The sequence below is a fragment of the Pseudorca crassidens genome, chromosome 7, assembly GCF_039906515.1.
Source record: "Pseudorca crassidens isolate mPseCra1 chromosome 7, mPseCra1.hap1, whole genome shotgun sequence".
In the NCBI taxonomy this organism is placed as follows: Eukaryota; Metazoa; Chordata; class Mammalia; order Artiodactyla; family Delphinidae; genus Pseudorca; species Pseudorca crassidens.
In genome coordinates, this window is record NC_090302.1 from 7,600,071 (window position 1) to 7,616,401 (window position 16,331).

Below are 16,331 nucleotides of genomic sequence, written 5' to 3' on the forward strand. Positions count from 1 at the left end.
AACCTGCAATGGTGGAGATCTGGCTCACTGGAATGGTGGCAGCCTTCTGGAGGTCCATCTTGATCTTTTTGGCCTGTCAGAACAGAGCAGTGAGAAGGCAGACAGTGTTCTGAAGAGCTGAGTAGACGCCCTTAGGGTTAGGGAATGTGACACGCTAGCTACATTCCTCTGGGACACGAGGCTGTGGGCGGCACCATGTGGCCCAGAGAATTCCCAACTCCCACCCCTCCTACCTGACTGTCTTTGCTGTTGCTCAGTCCCTCAAAGGCCAACACACACTGACTGGAGGCCTCCTGCAGCTGCTGGTACCACTGCATTGTACTATCTTGCACCTTCACCTGGAGGTCTGAGGGATGAAAGAAAGGCTTTCATAATAGGAGAATTTCTTAAACATTTAATATGAGCCAGGTACTGTTCTAATCACCTTATACATGTATTAACTGCTTTCACTGTCATAATAATCCTATGAGGTAGATTCTATTATTATCTTCATGTTACAGATAAGGAAACAGTCATGGAAAGGTTAGGTAACTTGCGAAAGTCACGTTGCCAGGAAGTACAAAAACTAGATTCCCACTGATCTGGCTCCAAAGGCAGCGTTCTGAACCACTATGCTATATCGATGCTCTTATGTATTCAATAAACATATATTCTATACATACTTATTTAAAATACTCAGTATCAGCAATTTGGAATAATACATCTACTAGAATTATACAGAATTTCAAGTCCTCACGGCAAATGCTGGAATGTGACGTGAGGCTTCACATCAACGAAAACCAAATTTAATTCACTGAAAGTACTGAATTTTACATTATTTAAAAGTTCTGGTAAATTGTCCTGTAGCTTAAATATAATATTCAAAACATGTTCTTGTTTCTTTTCCCATTCTGAAACTTTTACACATCAAGTTGAAGGACCATTTCCACACCGAGACCTACCTTCATTCAGCTTCCCTCCTGGGCCCTGCCTGGAAGCTGGGGGCTCTTTACGGACCTCTGGCCCCTGCTGCACCTGTGACTCTTGCCGCTGTACCTGGGCCTCCTCTTCATCCTGCCTCCTCCTGTCCTCACAGGCCCTGGCGATTTCCTGCTGCAAGTTCACAAGGAGGTCCCGCATTTCCTGCAGCGCTCTCTCAGCCACAGCTTGCTCCTCTGCTGTGGGAAAGCCGTTCTGTCACAGCGACAGAGGCAGAGCTTAGTGGTTATTTCCTAGGTACCTGAGGTGCTGAATCATACCTCACACAAGTTCACAAATTTCTAAACTGGAGTTGTGCCAGTGGAGTACCCACATTCAACACGTTGATACCTACTGCTTTCCTGTTCTCTTAAAGGTAATACCGATTTACCATCACATCCACAGGATCAACGGAGAGATTTTTCAATGCTCTCACCAACCCTGGCTGGAATAACTTTTTTTTTTTTTTAAGATGGTATCCAATTCTTTTTTTATTTTATTTCATTTAACTATTTATTTTTTGGCTGCGCTGGGTCTTCGTTGCTGCATGCGGGCTTTCTCTAGTTGTAGTGAGCGGGGGCTAATATTCCTTGCGGTGCGCGGGCTTCTCATTGCAGTGGCTTCTCTTGTTGTGGAGCACGGGCTCTAGGCGCGCAGGCGTCAGTAGTTGTGGCACGTGGGCTCAGTAGTTGTGGCTCCCGGGCTCTAGAGCACACGCTCAGCAGTTGTGGCGCATGGGCTTAGTTGCTCCACGGCATGTGGGATCTTCCTGGACCAGGGCTCGAACCTGTGTCCCCTACATTGGCAGGCGGATTCTTAACCACTGTGCCATCAGGGAAGCCTGGAATAATTTTTTAAAAGCTTGTGGCAATAGTCTAGATCAAAACTGAACCAGCTTTACATTATTCTTAGAATGACACCTCTTTGGTTATAGTGCATTATTCCTTTGAGTCACTGACAAATTTGAGTTCTTTATCTTTTATTAAGAACATCTGCTCATAAATGAGCTCACATACAAGTCCAACGAACATGCACATTTCTTTTAGTGTGCTATTTTGTCAGAATTTCACTCAGGATTTTAAAATGAATTGAGAAGCTCTGTACCATTTTCCATGTTCTGTCCTATCAACATGTTTCATAGTTTTGCCTGTTAAATCAGCAAGGCCTCTACTGTGTTGTATATTTGAAAGGTGCTAAGAGAGTAAATCTTAAAAGTTCTCATCACAAGAAAAACAAAATGTTTCCTAGTTTCTATGGTGACAGAAGAATAACTGGACTTATTGTGATCACTTTGCAGTGTTTATAAATACTGAATCACGGTTGTACACCTGAAACTAACATCATGTTGTCAATTATACCTCAAAAAATAAGGCAACAGTGGAAACAGTAAAATGTTACGATATTTGCAATATACTTAAAACACCAAGATCTCTTATTTTTTATTAAAAAAATTTTTTGGCTGAAGTATAACTGACATACAATATTATATTAATTTCAGGTATATATACATCATGAATTAAGTCCTCTTTTTTTCACTTTTTAAAATTTTTATTTTATATTAGAGTATATTGAATTACAATGTTGTGTTAGCATCAGTTGTACAGCAAAGTGATTCGGTTATACATATACATATATCCATTCTTTTTCAGATCCTTTTCCCATATAGGTGACTACAGAATATTGAGTAGAGTTTCCTGTGTTATACAGTAGGTCCTTGTTGGTTATCTATTTTATATATAGTAGTGTGTGTATGTTAATCCCAAACTCCTAATTTAGCCCTCCCCCCACCTTTCCCCTTTGCTAACCATAAGTTTGTTTTTGAAGTCTGTGAGTCTGTTTCTGCTTTTGTAAATGACTTCATTTGTATCATTTTTTAGATTTCACATATTAGTGATATATTTGCCTTTGTCTGAGAAGTCCTCTTATTTTATTTTTATTTTTCATTTATTTTTTTAAAAATTAAATTTTATTGGAGTATAGCTGATTTACAATGTTGAATTCTTATTTTATTTTTTTAATTTATTTTGGCTGAGTTGGGTCTTTGGTGCTGAGTGCGGGCTTTCTCTAGTTGCAGTGAGCGGGGGCTACTCTTTGTTGCGGTGCGCGGGTTTCTCATTGCGGTGGCTTCTCATTGCGGTGGCTTCTCTTGTTGCAGAGCACAGGCTCTAGGTGCGTGGGCTTCAGTAGTTGTGGCACATGGGCTCAGTAGTTGTGCCTCGCAGGCTCTAGAGCGCAGGCTCAGTAGTTGTGGCACACTGGCTTAGTTGCTCCACAGAATGTGGGATCTTCCCGGACCAGGGCTCAAACCTGTGTCCCCTGCATTAGCAGGCAGATTCTTAACCACTGCGCCACCAGGGAAATCCCTGAATTCTTATATTAAACCAACTTGTTCCAGATAGTAAAACAACAGCAACAAAAAAATTCTACAGGATATTCATGATAAGTTTTGTCTTTTAGGTATTAGAATGTATTATAAAGCTATATCAATTAAATTATAACGATCCTGATATAAGAATAAAAACACATCAAGGAAACAGAAAAAAATACTGAATAGATACATGTACATGTATAACTGAATCACTTTGCTGTACACCTGAAGCTAACACAACATTGTTAATCAACTCTACTCCAATATAAAATAAAAATTTAAAAAAACCAAAACTGAGAAAGAGCTCCTAGGATACTATTTAGCGTGATAAGAGATATTTACAAATCAGGAGGGAAAGTGGTAGTAAAATAGTGTGAATATTTTACAGCATAAAGGTCTTTATCTCCCACCAACCATCAAATAAATTCCAGGTGGATTAAGTGAGGGGAAAAACCCCAAAGCATTCTTACACCAAAAATGTCATAAAGGGGCTTCCCTGGTGGCGCAGTGGTTGAGAGTCCGCCTGCCGATGCAGGGGACACAGGTTTGTGCCCCGGTCCGGGAAGATCCCACATGCCGCGGAGCGGCTGGGCCCGTGAGCCATGACCGCTGAGCCTGCACGTCCGGAGCCTGTGCTCCGCAACGGGAGAGGCCGCAACAGTGAGAGGCCCGCGTACCGCAAAAAAAAAAAAAGAAAAATATCATAAGGGCCCCCGGTCACTGCAACTAGAGAAAGCCCACGCACAGAAACGAAGACCCAACACAGGCAAAAATAAATAAATAAATAAATAAAATAATTTTTTAAAATGTCATAAGGGCTTCCCTGGGGGCGCAGTGGTTAAGAATCCGCCTGTCAACACAGGGGACACGGGTTCAAGCCCTGGTCTGGGAAGATCCCACATGCTGTGGAGTAACTAAGTCCGTGCGCCACAACTACTGAAGCCCGTGCACCTAGAGCCCATGCTCTGCAACAACAGAAGCCACCACAATTAGAAGCCCACACACTGCAACAAAGAGTAGCCCCTGCTCGCTGCAACTAGAGAAAGCCCGCGTGCAGCAACAAAGACCCAACACAGCCAAGAATAAATAAAAATAAAAAATAAATTTATAAAAAAAAAAGATAAAGACCTTAAAAAAAAGTCATAAACTATGGTTGCAACGGAACAGAGTGCTAAGCAGTTACATAAAGAAATGAAGAAAACTACATGTTTCAAAGCAGTGATCTCCAAGACAAATTAAGTGCAAAAAAGCAGGGTCCAGAACAGTGTCTATAGCAAGTTATCTTTTATCTGGGAAGGGATACACACACACACACACACACACACACACACACACCCATATATATGTATATTTATGCTTTTTTTTTTTTTTGGCTTGTGGGATCTTAGTTCACTAACCAGGGATTGAACCTGTGCCCCCTGTGATGGAAGCGTGGAGTCCCAACCACTAGACCACCAGGAAATTCCATGTATTTGTTTTGTTTTTGTTTTTTAATAAATTTATTTATTTTTGGCTGTGTTGGGTCTTTGCTGCTGCACGCAGGCTTTCTCTAGATGCTGTGAGCGGGGGCTACTCTTTGTTGCAGTGCGCGGGCTTCTCACTGCGGTGGCTTCTCTTGTTGCGGAGCACAGGCTCTAGGTGCGCAGGCTTCAGTAGTTGTGGCACGTGGGCTCAGTAGTTGTGGCACATGGACTCTAGAGCGCAGGCTCAGTAGTTGTGGCGCATGGGCTTAGTTGCTCTGTGGCATGTGGGATCTTCCCGGACCAGGGTTCCAACCCACGTCCCTTGCATTGGCAGGCGGATTTTTAACCACTGCTCCACAGGGAAGCCCCCTGCTTTTGTTTTTAAAGAAAAGATACAACACCCAATACGCTAACAGAAACAATCACTGGCAGATAGGACAAGAACAGGGTGGAAGCAAATGAGAAGAAAGCCAGACTTCTCCAAATATACCTTGTTTTGTAGTTCTGACTCTGGAATCACGTAAATGTTTTCAGTAAGTATAAAATAAAATTAAATCCAGTTGGAAAAAACTCTTAAAAATCAAAAGCAAAAATGAAACAAAGAACCCAACTGTTTATCAAGTTGGTGGCTTAACAGTAAGAATGATTTCTTTCTTTCTTTCTTTTTTTTAAAATAAACTTATTTATTTATTTACTTTTGTCTGCGTTGGGTTTTCGTTGCTGCTCTCGGGCTTTCTCTAGTTGTGGCGAGTGGGGGCTACTCTTCCTTGCAGTGCGCGGGCTTCTCATTGTGGTGGCTTCTCTTGTTGTGGAGCGTGGGCTCTAGGCACGTGGGCTTCAGTAGTTGTGGTTCACGGGCTCTAGAGTGCAGGCTCAGTAGTTGTGGCACACAGGCTCAGTTGCTCCGCGGCATATCTTCCTGAACCAGGGATAGAACCCGTGTCCCCTTCATTGGCAGGCGGATTCTTAACCACTGTACCACCGGGGAAGTCTCAGGAGAATTATTTCAAGTGAAATGAAACAGTAATTTAATCATACATCCCTTAGTGGTATATAGCTGTAGGCAAAAAGAACTGCAAATCTTTTTTTTTTTTAAAGATTTTTTTGACATGGACCATTTTCACAGTCTTTATTACAAAGCCTTTGTTACAATATTGCTTCTGTTATTTATGTTTTGGTTTTTTGGCCGCAAGGCATGTGGGATCTTAGCTCTCTGACCAGGGGTCGAACCTGCACCCCCTGCACTGGAAGGGGGAGTCTTAACCACTGGACCGCCAGGGAAGTCCAAGAACTGCAAATCTTTTTTTTTTTTTTTTTAAATATTTATTTATTTATTTGGCTGCTCCTGGTCTTAGTTGCGGCATGCAGGATCTTTAGCTGCGGCATGTAGGACCTAGTTCCCTGATCAGGGATCGAGCCCGGGCCCCCTGCATTGGGAGCACAAAGCCTTAGTCATTGGACCACCAGGGAAGTCCCAAGAACTGCAAATCTTAAACTGTGATCAGCAATCATATTGTTAGTATTGGTATTATTATTTTGAGATTACATGTTATGAAATTACACATATATATTACATATATACACACCTATATTTTATTATACACAGTAGGGTAAGGTAAGTAAGTAGTGTTCATTAATTTAGAAACTGAGATTTTCAATATGTGATAAAAATGATACATGCATAAAAGTAAAGAAGTTAAATAAATGCTGTAACCCTTTACTACACTCAAATGGAAAAGGTCAGCATTAATTAATGATGCATTGTCACCTAAAAAAAAAAACCACAACACACTTCCTAGTTTAATCCATTGAAAAGGTCTAAAAACAATGACAAATCCTAGTAACTAATCTGTGTTTTCTAATACCTTTACCCATTAACAAGTAATAAGGCTTTGTGAAGAAATGCCCGATTCTAGCTCTGGAGAAGAAAATGTTCAAGATGAGGTAGAAACAGCTTGCCTGCTTTCTGCTGCAACAAGTACTACTGGGGCCATGTCCAAAGGACAGAGGAGCCAGTGTGAAGGTGTTCGCACTGGACAATTTGAACAACAATGAATCTATAACAGACTGAAACATATTACACTTCAAGTATATAAAATTCGTGTGTTCTTAATGATAGGTAAAAGAAAAGAACCTCAAGTCATTGTGGGAGAATACTAGAAAAGCAACTCAACACTCTGAAAACGGATAAAGGGAAAGAATCAATCATTTATCCTTCCTTCCCTATATAGACTACCCTTCAAGATAAATAGTTTACGGGGAAATTTTCTTCTTTGTAGTAGAATTCTAGCTAATAAATGTAGAAAAATGATAGCATTAGAAAAACTCAAAATTTACCACCCCTACTGAAATAATAGATATAAGTAATGATCAGCAATGGCTACTACATCATTACCTAAAGGCTCAGAGGAATCTTTAAAATGGGAGATAAGCCTGACGATATCTGAAGCCACTGGTTGATCTTAACATCACATATGGAAATACCATCAGATACTCTACGCCTCCCAGTGTGATACAGTAACAAATACACACTCCCAACTATGAAGTACTGTTGCAGGGGGGAAAAATTCAAACCTGGACCTGACCAAGCCTCTAGACTGCACTGTGCAGTAAGGTGGCCACATAAGGCTCTTTACATTTAAGTTAATTAAAAACTTTTTAAAAGTTAAAATTCAGTTCTTCAGTCACACTAGTCACATTTCAAGTGCTCAATAACCACATGTTGCCATTGGCTGCTGTATTGAATAGCACAGATATGGAACATTTCCATCATCACAGAAAATTCTCTTAGCACTGCCCTAGAGAAAGTTACAAATTCACAGGAAATACAGGGAATAAAAGAACATATTAGGGACTTCCCTGGTGGTGCAGTGGTTAAGAATCTGCCTGCCAATGCAAGGGACATGGGTTCAAGCTCTGGTGTGGGAAGAACCCATATGCCACGGAGCAACCAAGCCCATGCGCCACAACTTCTGAGCCTGTGCTCTAGAGCCCGCGAGCCACAACTACTGAGCCTGTGTGCCTAGAGCCTGTGCTCTGCAACAAGAGAAGCCACTGCAATGAGAAGCCTGCTCGCCACAACTAGAGAAAGCCCATGTGCAGCAACGAAGACCCAATGCAGCCAGAAATAAATTTATAAAATACATCCAAGGGGAGAAGCAAGAAGAACTACAATCCTGCAGCCTGTGGAACAAAAACCACATTCACAGAAAGATAGACAAGATGAAAAGGCAGAGGGCTATGTACCCGATGAAGGAACAAGATAAAACCCCAGAAAAACAACTAAATGAAGTGGAGATAGGCAACGTTCCAGAAAAAAGAATTCAGAATAATGATAGTGAAGATGATCCAGGACCTCGGAAATAGAATGGAGGCAAAGATCGAGAAGGTGCAAGAAATGTTTAACAAAGACCTAGCAGAATTAAAGAACAAACAAACAGAGATGAACAATACAATAACTGAAATGAAAACTACACCAGAAGGAATCAATAGCATAATAACTGAGGCAGAAGAAAGGATAACTGACCTGGAAGACAGAATGGTGGAATTCACTGCTGTGGAACAGAATAAAGAATGCAAAGAAATGAAGACGGCCTAAGAGACCTCTGGGACAACATTAAACGCAACAACATTCACATTATAGGGGTCCCAGAAGGAGAAGAGAGAGAGAAATGACCTGAGAAAATATTTGAAGAGATTATAGTCAAAAACTTCCCTAACATGGGAAAGGAAATAGCCACCCAAGTCCAGGAAGCACAACAAGTCCCATACAGGATAAACCCAAGGAGAAACACGCCGAGACACATAGTAATCAAATTGGCAAAAATTAAAGACAAAGAAAAATTATCGAAAGCAGCAAGGGAAAAATGAAAAATAACATACAAGGGAACTCCCATAAGGTTAACAGCCAATTTCTCAGCAGAAACTCTACAAGCCAGAAGGGAGTGGCATGATATACTTAAAGTGATGAAAGGGAAGAACCTACAACCAAGATTACTCTACCCGGCAAGGATCTCATTCAGATTCGATGGAGAAATCAAAAGCTTTACAGACAAGTGAAAGCTAAGAGAATTCAGCACCACCAAACCAGCTCTACAACAAATGCTAAAGGAACTTCTCTAAGTGGGAAACAAGAGAAGAAAAGGACCTACAAAAACAAACCCAAAACAATTAAGAAAATGGTCACAGGAACATATATATCGATAATTACCTTAAATGTGAATGGATTAAATGCTCCAACCAAAAGACACAGGCTTGCTGAATGGATACAAAAACAAGACCCATATATATGCTGTCTACAAGAGACCCACTTCAGACCTAGGGACACATACAGACTGAAAGTGAGGGGATGGAAAAAGGTATTCCATGCAAATGGAAATCAAAAGAAAGCTGGAGTAGCTATACTCATATCAGATAAAATAGACTTTAAAATAAAGAATGTTACAAGAGACAAGGAAGGACACTACATAATGATCAAGGGATCAATCCAAGAAGAAGATATAACAATTATAAATATATATGCACCCAACATAGAAGCACCTCAATACATAAGGCAACTGCTAACAGCTATAAAAGAGGAAATCAACAGTAACACAATAATAGTGGGGGACTTTAACACCTCACTTACACCAATGGACAGATCATCCAAAGTGAAATAATAAGGAAACAGAAGCATTAAATGACACAATAGACCAGACAGATTTAATTGATATTTATAGGACATTCCATCCAAAAACAGCAGATTACACTTTCTTCTCAAGTGTGCACTGAACATTCTCCAGGATAGATCACATCTTGGGTCACAAATCAAGCCTCAGTAAATTTAAGAAAATTGAAATCACATCAAGCATCTTTTCTGACCACAACGCTATGAGATTAGAAATGAATTACAGGGAAAAAACCGTAAAAAGCACAAACACATGGAGGCTAAACAATACGTTACTAAATAACCAAGAGACCACTGAAAAAATCAAAGAGGAAATCAAAAAATACCTAGAGACAAATGACAATGAAAACATGATGATCCAAAACCTATGGGATGCAGCAAAAGCAGTTATAAGAGGGAAATTTATAGCTATACAAGTCTACCTCAAGAAACAAGAAAAATCTCAAATAAATAATCTAACCTTTCACCTAAAGGAACTAGAGAAAGAAGAACAAACAAAACCCAAAGTTAGCAGAAGGAAAGAAATCATAAAGATCAGAGCAGAAATAAATAAAATAGAAACAAAGAAAACAATAGCAAAGATCAATAAAACTAAAAGCTGGGGCTTCCCTGGTGGCGCAGTGGTTGAGAGTCCGCCTGCCGATGCAGGGGATACAGGTTCGTGCCCCGGTCCGGGAAGATCCCACATGCCGCGGAGTGGCTGGGCCCATAAGCCATGGCCGCTGAGCCTGCACGTCCGGAGCCTGTGCTCCACAACGGGAGAGGCCACAACAGTGAGAGGCCCGCGTACCGCAAAAAACAACAACAACAACAAAAAAAACCTAAAAGCTGGTTCTCAGAAGATAAACAAAATTGATAAACCATTAGCCAGACTCATCAAGAAAAAGAGGGAGAGGACTCAAATCAATAAAATTAGAAATGAAAAAGGAGAAGTTAAAACAGACACCGCAAAAATACAAAGCATCCTAAGAGACTACTACAAGCAACTCTAAGCCAATAAAATGGACAACCTGGAAGAAATGGACAAATTCTTAGAAAGGTATAACCTTCCAAGACTGAACCAGGAAGAAACAGAAAATATGAACAGACCAATCACAAGTAATGAAATTGAAACTGTGATTAAAAATCTTCCAACAAACAGAAGTCCTGGACCAGATGGCTTCACAGGTGAATCCTATCAAACATTTAGAGAAGAGCTAACACCTATCCTTCTCAAACTCTTCCAAAAAATTGCAGAGAAAGGAACACTCCCAAACTCATTCTATGAGGCCACCATCACCCTGATACCAAAAACCAGAAAAAGATACTACAAAAAAAGAAAATTACAGACCAATATCACTGATGAATATAGATGTGAAAATCCTCAACAAAACACTAGCAAACAGAATCCAACAACACATTAAAAGGATCATACACCATGATCAAGTGGGATTTATCCCAGGGATGCAAGGATTCTTCAATATACGCAAATCAATCAATGTGATACACCATATTAACAAATTGAAGAATACAAACCATATGATCATCTCAATAGATGCAGAAAAAGCTTTTGACAAAATTCAACACCCATTTATGATAAAAACTCTCCAGAAAGTGGGCATAGAGGGAACCTACCTCAACATAATAAAGGCCATAGATGACAAACCCACAGCAAACATCATTCTCAATGGTGAAAAACTGAAAGCATTTCCTCTAAGATCAGGAACAAGACAAGGATGTCCACTCTCACCACTATGATTCAACATAGTTTTGGAAGTCCTAACCACGGCAATCAGAGAAGAAAAAGAAATAAAAGGAATACAAATTGGAAAAGAAGAAGTAAAACTGTCACTGTCTGCAGATGACATGATACTATACATAGAGAATCCTAAAAATGCCACCAGAAAACTACTAGAGCTAATCAGTGAATTTGGTAAAGTTGCAGGATACAAAATTAATGCACAGAAATCTCTTGCATTCCTATACACTAATGATGAAAAATATGAAAGAGAAATTATGGAAACACTCCCATTTACCACTGAAACAAAAAGAATAAAATACCTAGGAATAAGCCTACCTAGGGAGAAAAAAGACCTGTATCCAGAAAACTATAAGACGCTGATGAAAGAAATCAAAGATGATACCAACAGATGGAGGGATATACCATGTTCTTAGATTGGAAGAATTAATATTGTGAAGATGACTATACTACCCAAAGCAATCTACAGATTCAGTGCAATCCTTATCAAATTACCAATGGCATTTTTTACGGAACTAGAACAAATCATCTTAAAATTTGTACAGAGACACAAAAGACCCCAAATAACCAAAGCAGTCTTGAGGGGAAAAAACGGAGCTGGAAGAATCAGACTCCCTGACTTCAGACTATACTACAAAGCTACAGTAATCAAGACAATATGGTACTGGCACAAAAACAGAAACATAGATCAAAGGAACAAGATAGAAAGCCCAGAGATAAACCCACGCACCTATGGCTAACTCATCTATGACAAAGGAGGCAAAGATATACAATGGAGAAAAGACAGCCTCTTCAATAAGTGGTGCTGGGAAAACTGGACAGCTACATGTAAAAGAATGAAATTAGAACACTACCTAACACCATACACAAAAAATAAACTCAAAATAGATTCGAGACCTAAATGTAAGACCGGACACTATAAAACTCTTAGAGGAAAACATAGGAAGAACACTCTGACATAAATCACAGCAAGATCTTTTTTGATCCACCTCCTAGAGTAATGGATTACTCCTAGAGTAATGGAAATAAAAAAAAAAAAAATGGGACCTAATGAAACTTAAAAGCTTTTGCACAGCAAAGGAAACCATAAACAAGATGAAAAGACAACCCTCAGAATGGGAGAAAATATTTGCAAATGAATCAATGGACAAAGGATTAATCTCTGAAATATATAAACAGCTCATGCAGCTCAATATTAAAGAAACAAACAACCCAATCCAAAAATGGGCAGAAGACCTAAATAGACATTTCTCCAAAGAAGACATACAGATGGCCAAGAACATGAAAAGCTGCTCAACATCACTAATTATTAGAGAAATGCAAATCAAAACTACAATGAGGTATCACCTTACACCGGTTAGAGTGGGCATCGTCAGAAAATCTACAAACAACAGATGCTGGAGAGGGTGTGGAGAAAAGGGAACCCTCTTGCACTGTTGGTGGGCATGTAAATTGATACAGCCACTATGGAGAACAGTACGGAGGTTCCTTATAAAACTAAAACTAGAATTACCATATGATCCAGCAATCCCACTACTGGGCATATACCCAGAGAAAACCATAATTCAAAAAGACACATGCACCCCAATGTTCATTGCAGCACTATTTACAATAGCCAGGTCATGGAAGCAACCTAAATGCCCATTGACAGATGAACGGATAAAGATGTCGTACATATATACAATGGAATATTACTCAGCCATATAAAGGAACGAGTCATTTGTTGAGACGTGGATGGATCTAGAGACTGTCATACAGAGTGAAGTAAGTCAGAAAGAGAAAAACAAATATCATATATTAACGCATGTATGTGGAACGCATGTATGTGGAACCATAGAAAAATGGTACAGATGAACTGGTTTGCAAGGCAGAAGTTGAGACACAGATGTAGAGAACAAACATATGGACACCAAGGGGGGAAAACCGTGGTGGGGTGGGGATGGTGGTGTGCTGAATTGGGCGATTGGGACTGACATGTATACACTGATGTGTATAAAATTGATGACTAATAAGAACCTGCAGTAAAAAAAGAAAAACAACTAATACTAAACTTTCTTTGGGTTATTTGTATGGAAATATGTTAATATAAATGTTTCAGACATTACAAAAAAAAAAAAATCCAAGGGTTAGGGTTAGCAATTGCCTTGAAATTTTCCAGAATGTAGGAAATTTTATAGAACAAATGATCCAGATTCTTCAACAATAGCAAGAAAAAAGAGAGAGATAAGGGAGTCTTAAGATTAAAAGACTGAAGTAAGACACAGCAAACCAAAAAGCTGAACTTTGTATGGATGTTAATTTTCCAACCAATTGTAAAAAAAAAAAAAAATTATTGAGACAGCTGGAGAAATTTGAACACTGGCTAGATATCTGATCATATAAAATGAATTATTAGGTTTTTAGGTATGATATTAGTGTTTTGGTTATGTAATAGAGAGTTATATCTTTTAGAGATACATACTAAATTATTTTTCAGATGAAGCAGTATGTTTGAGATTTACTGTAAAACCATCTGGAGGAAGGGGTGCAGGTGGCAGCATAGATGAAATGAGATTGCCATGTGCAGATTCTTGAGGGAGCTGGGGAATGGGTGCCAAAAGGTACATCATGCTGTTCTCTCCACTTCCGTGTAGGTTTGAAATTTTACAAAAAGAATGGTAAACAAAAGCCAAAAAGAGAAATGAAAGGTAACTATAAACTATAAATTTCTGCCTCAAATATGATAAATGCTTAAGGTTCTTAATATTTAGAACTCACATAAGTTGATTTTTCAAAACACAAACTGGTAGAGATATGAACACAGGGCAAAGAACATAGAATTTAGGAATTCCCTGGCAGTCCAGTGGTTAGGACACCATGCTTTCACTGCCGAGGGTGTGGATTCCATCCCTGGTCGGGGAATTAAAATAAGATCCTGCAGCGTCGCCAAAAATTTAAAAAAAGGAAAATAAAAGTTAAAGAAAAAAGAAGAACATACAATTCATAGAAGTGTGAACTGGTACAACTTTAAGATGCAAATCAAGAACCTTAAAGTTGGGACTTCCCTGGTGGTTCAGTGGATAAGACTCTGTACTCCCCAATGCAGGGGGCCCAGGTTCAATTCCTGGTAGTGAACTAGATCCCACATGCATGCCACAACTAAGGAGCCAGTGAGCTGCAACTAAGGAGCCCATGTGCTGCAACTAAAGAGCCGGCGGGCCGCAACTAAGACCTGGTGCAACCAAAAAAACAAAGAAACAAAACAAAACCTTCAAGTTCTTTGACCAAGTAATTCCATTTGTAGGAATTTACCTCAAAGAAATAATCAAAAATACAGATAAGACGTACACAAAGTGATATCACTGCAGTGTTACTCACGATAGTGAAAATACAGAAACTTAAATATTCACCAATAGGCATGCTTTTTCAATAAATTTTGGTATGGTTACATGTTGGAAGTATCCGACTTCATCTGTTCATCAAATATTTATTGAATACCTATTATGTGTCAAGGCAATACTTGCAGGTTTTAACACTGCAATGACTACAGTAACTACGTGTTCAAAATACCATATCAAATGATAAAAAGCAATATACGTTTCTGTAAGGTTTTAATTTTTATCATAAGCATAGCAGGCGTTCAGTTTATATTAATGAATGAACTAAAGTATTTTGCAGTTGGAAGAAACAAATTTTTTTTTTAACCTAAGAAATTATATCTATATTAGCCCAATTTAGGGTGAGATCACACACGCACACACACACACACACACACACACACACACAGGGAAAAAAGAAATATAAAGCACTAACAGTGGTTATCTCTAGGTAAGAGGATGACAAGCAGTAATAAGAAGGTATTATTTTTAAATCACAAAACAGTTTTGCTTTCAATGTTCTTCATTTCAAAGACAGAGTCTTCCTGAAGTCCCCTCACCTCAGAAGTGGCCCGGATGATCCCCGAGATGAGGCCGCACAGCTGATTGCCTCGGGTCCGAAAGGCAGACAGGTCAACCCTGGGCAGGTCTCTGCGCTGGTCGGCGGCGTCCAGCTGCTGGCTGAGGTGCAGCACCTCCTCCTGCAGCGCGTAGAGGTTCCGCAGGCGGATCTGGCCTTCTTCCTTCCGGAGCCGCTCCCGCTCCACATGCTTCAGGCGCTGCTGCTCTGCCTCCCGCAGCTTCAGGTTGAGAATCTACAGGAAGGGCGGTCAAATTAAGGGCTCCTGGGCCTTCTCTGTCTACATTCTTCCAGTCCTGTGTGGGCTACCTATTTTCACAGAGAGGCCCAGAGTGACAAAAGGACTGCCCCAAGTCAGCCACACAGTGGCATGACAGGGGCCAGGTCCTCTGTGACTGTGCTGGAACCCAACTCCTCGGGCACGTCACCCAGACACTGAACACCCACACGGACTCTCCCAAGCTCTGACCTTCGCCCTGTGATGATGCTCAGCTTTCAGCTTCTCTTGCTGCCCCAGGGCTTCTCTGGAGCTGAATGAAAAATGGAGGGAGGAAGAGTCAGGGATGCTTCCTAAAATTGTTTTACCTCTCCTAAAAGCCTCCTCTCTTTGTGTTGCATTGCTCATCTTTCCAAGGTTGGTCATTTTTCTAGGTTATAAGTTTCTCTGGCTATTTTATTTTGATACTTAAGGACTCAGAAGTTGTTCAACTCCTTCCCTTTGGGTTTTATGTAGGGAAAGAGTTCCGGTGGACCACGCCGACATTCCCGTTGTAATTCAGGGAACTCACCTCTTCTCCATCACTTCCCGTAAGTCCTGGAATTCTTTATGATGCTTCAGTTCCTTCCGCTCATCAAAGCGCTTCAGCTGCTCAGATGCCATCTCAGAGAGGGCCCGCGCCTGCCTCTCCTGCTCCTCCTGCCACTGCCTCAAGCCCTCCTGCAAAGGATCAAAACCAGCTCTCTGCAGCTCCATTACACCCTGCTCATCTACCCCACGGGCTGCCCTCCCATCAGCCCTTAACTCCATCAAAGATACTTCGGGGCATGGAATCATCTGCCTACTTCTTGGAACCTTTGCTTGAGTCACGTCTCCGCTTTGGGTTGATCTTTAAACTCAGCTGTTGTGGAGAGCTTTTCCAACTTGCCCCATATGGTTTATGTCACTCCAGTATAAGCTAAGAATGGACGCGTATTCACCAACGC

The 16,331-nt window shown here is 40.4% G+C and overlaps 1 protein-coding gene across 1 annotated transcript in view; it reads right to left on the bottom strand.

Annotated features, from left to right (window-relative positions):
• GLE1 (GLE1 RNA export mediator) overlaps positions 1-16,331 on the bottom strand; it is a 43,927-nt gene that overhangs the window by 12,892 nt on the left and 14,704 nt on the right. Inside the window, exons 4-9 of the mRNA XM_067743087.1 lie at positions 15,917-16,065; positions 15,598-15,658; positions 15,109-15,363; positions 942-1,173; positions 234-346; positions 4-73 (exon numbers count right to left, since the gene is read on the bottom strand). Coding sequence (XP_067599188.1) covers positions 4-73; positions 234-346; positions 942-1,173; positions 15,109-15,363; positions 15,598-15,658; positions 15,917-16,065 — 880 coding nt within the window. The remainder of the gene's footprint in view (positions 1-3; positions 74-233; positions 347-941; positions 1,174-15,108; positions 15,364-15,597; positions 15,659-15,916; positions 16,066-16,331) is intronic.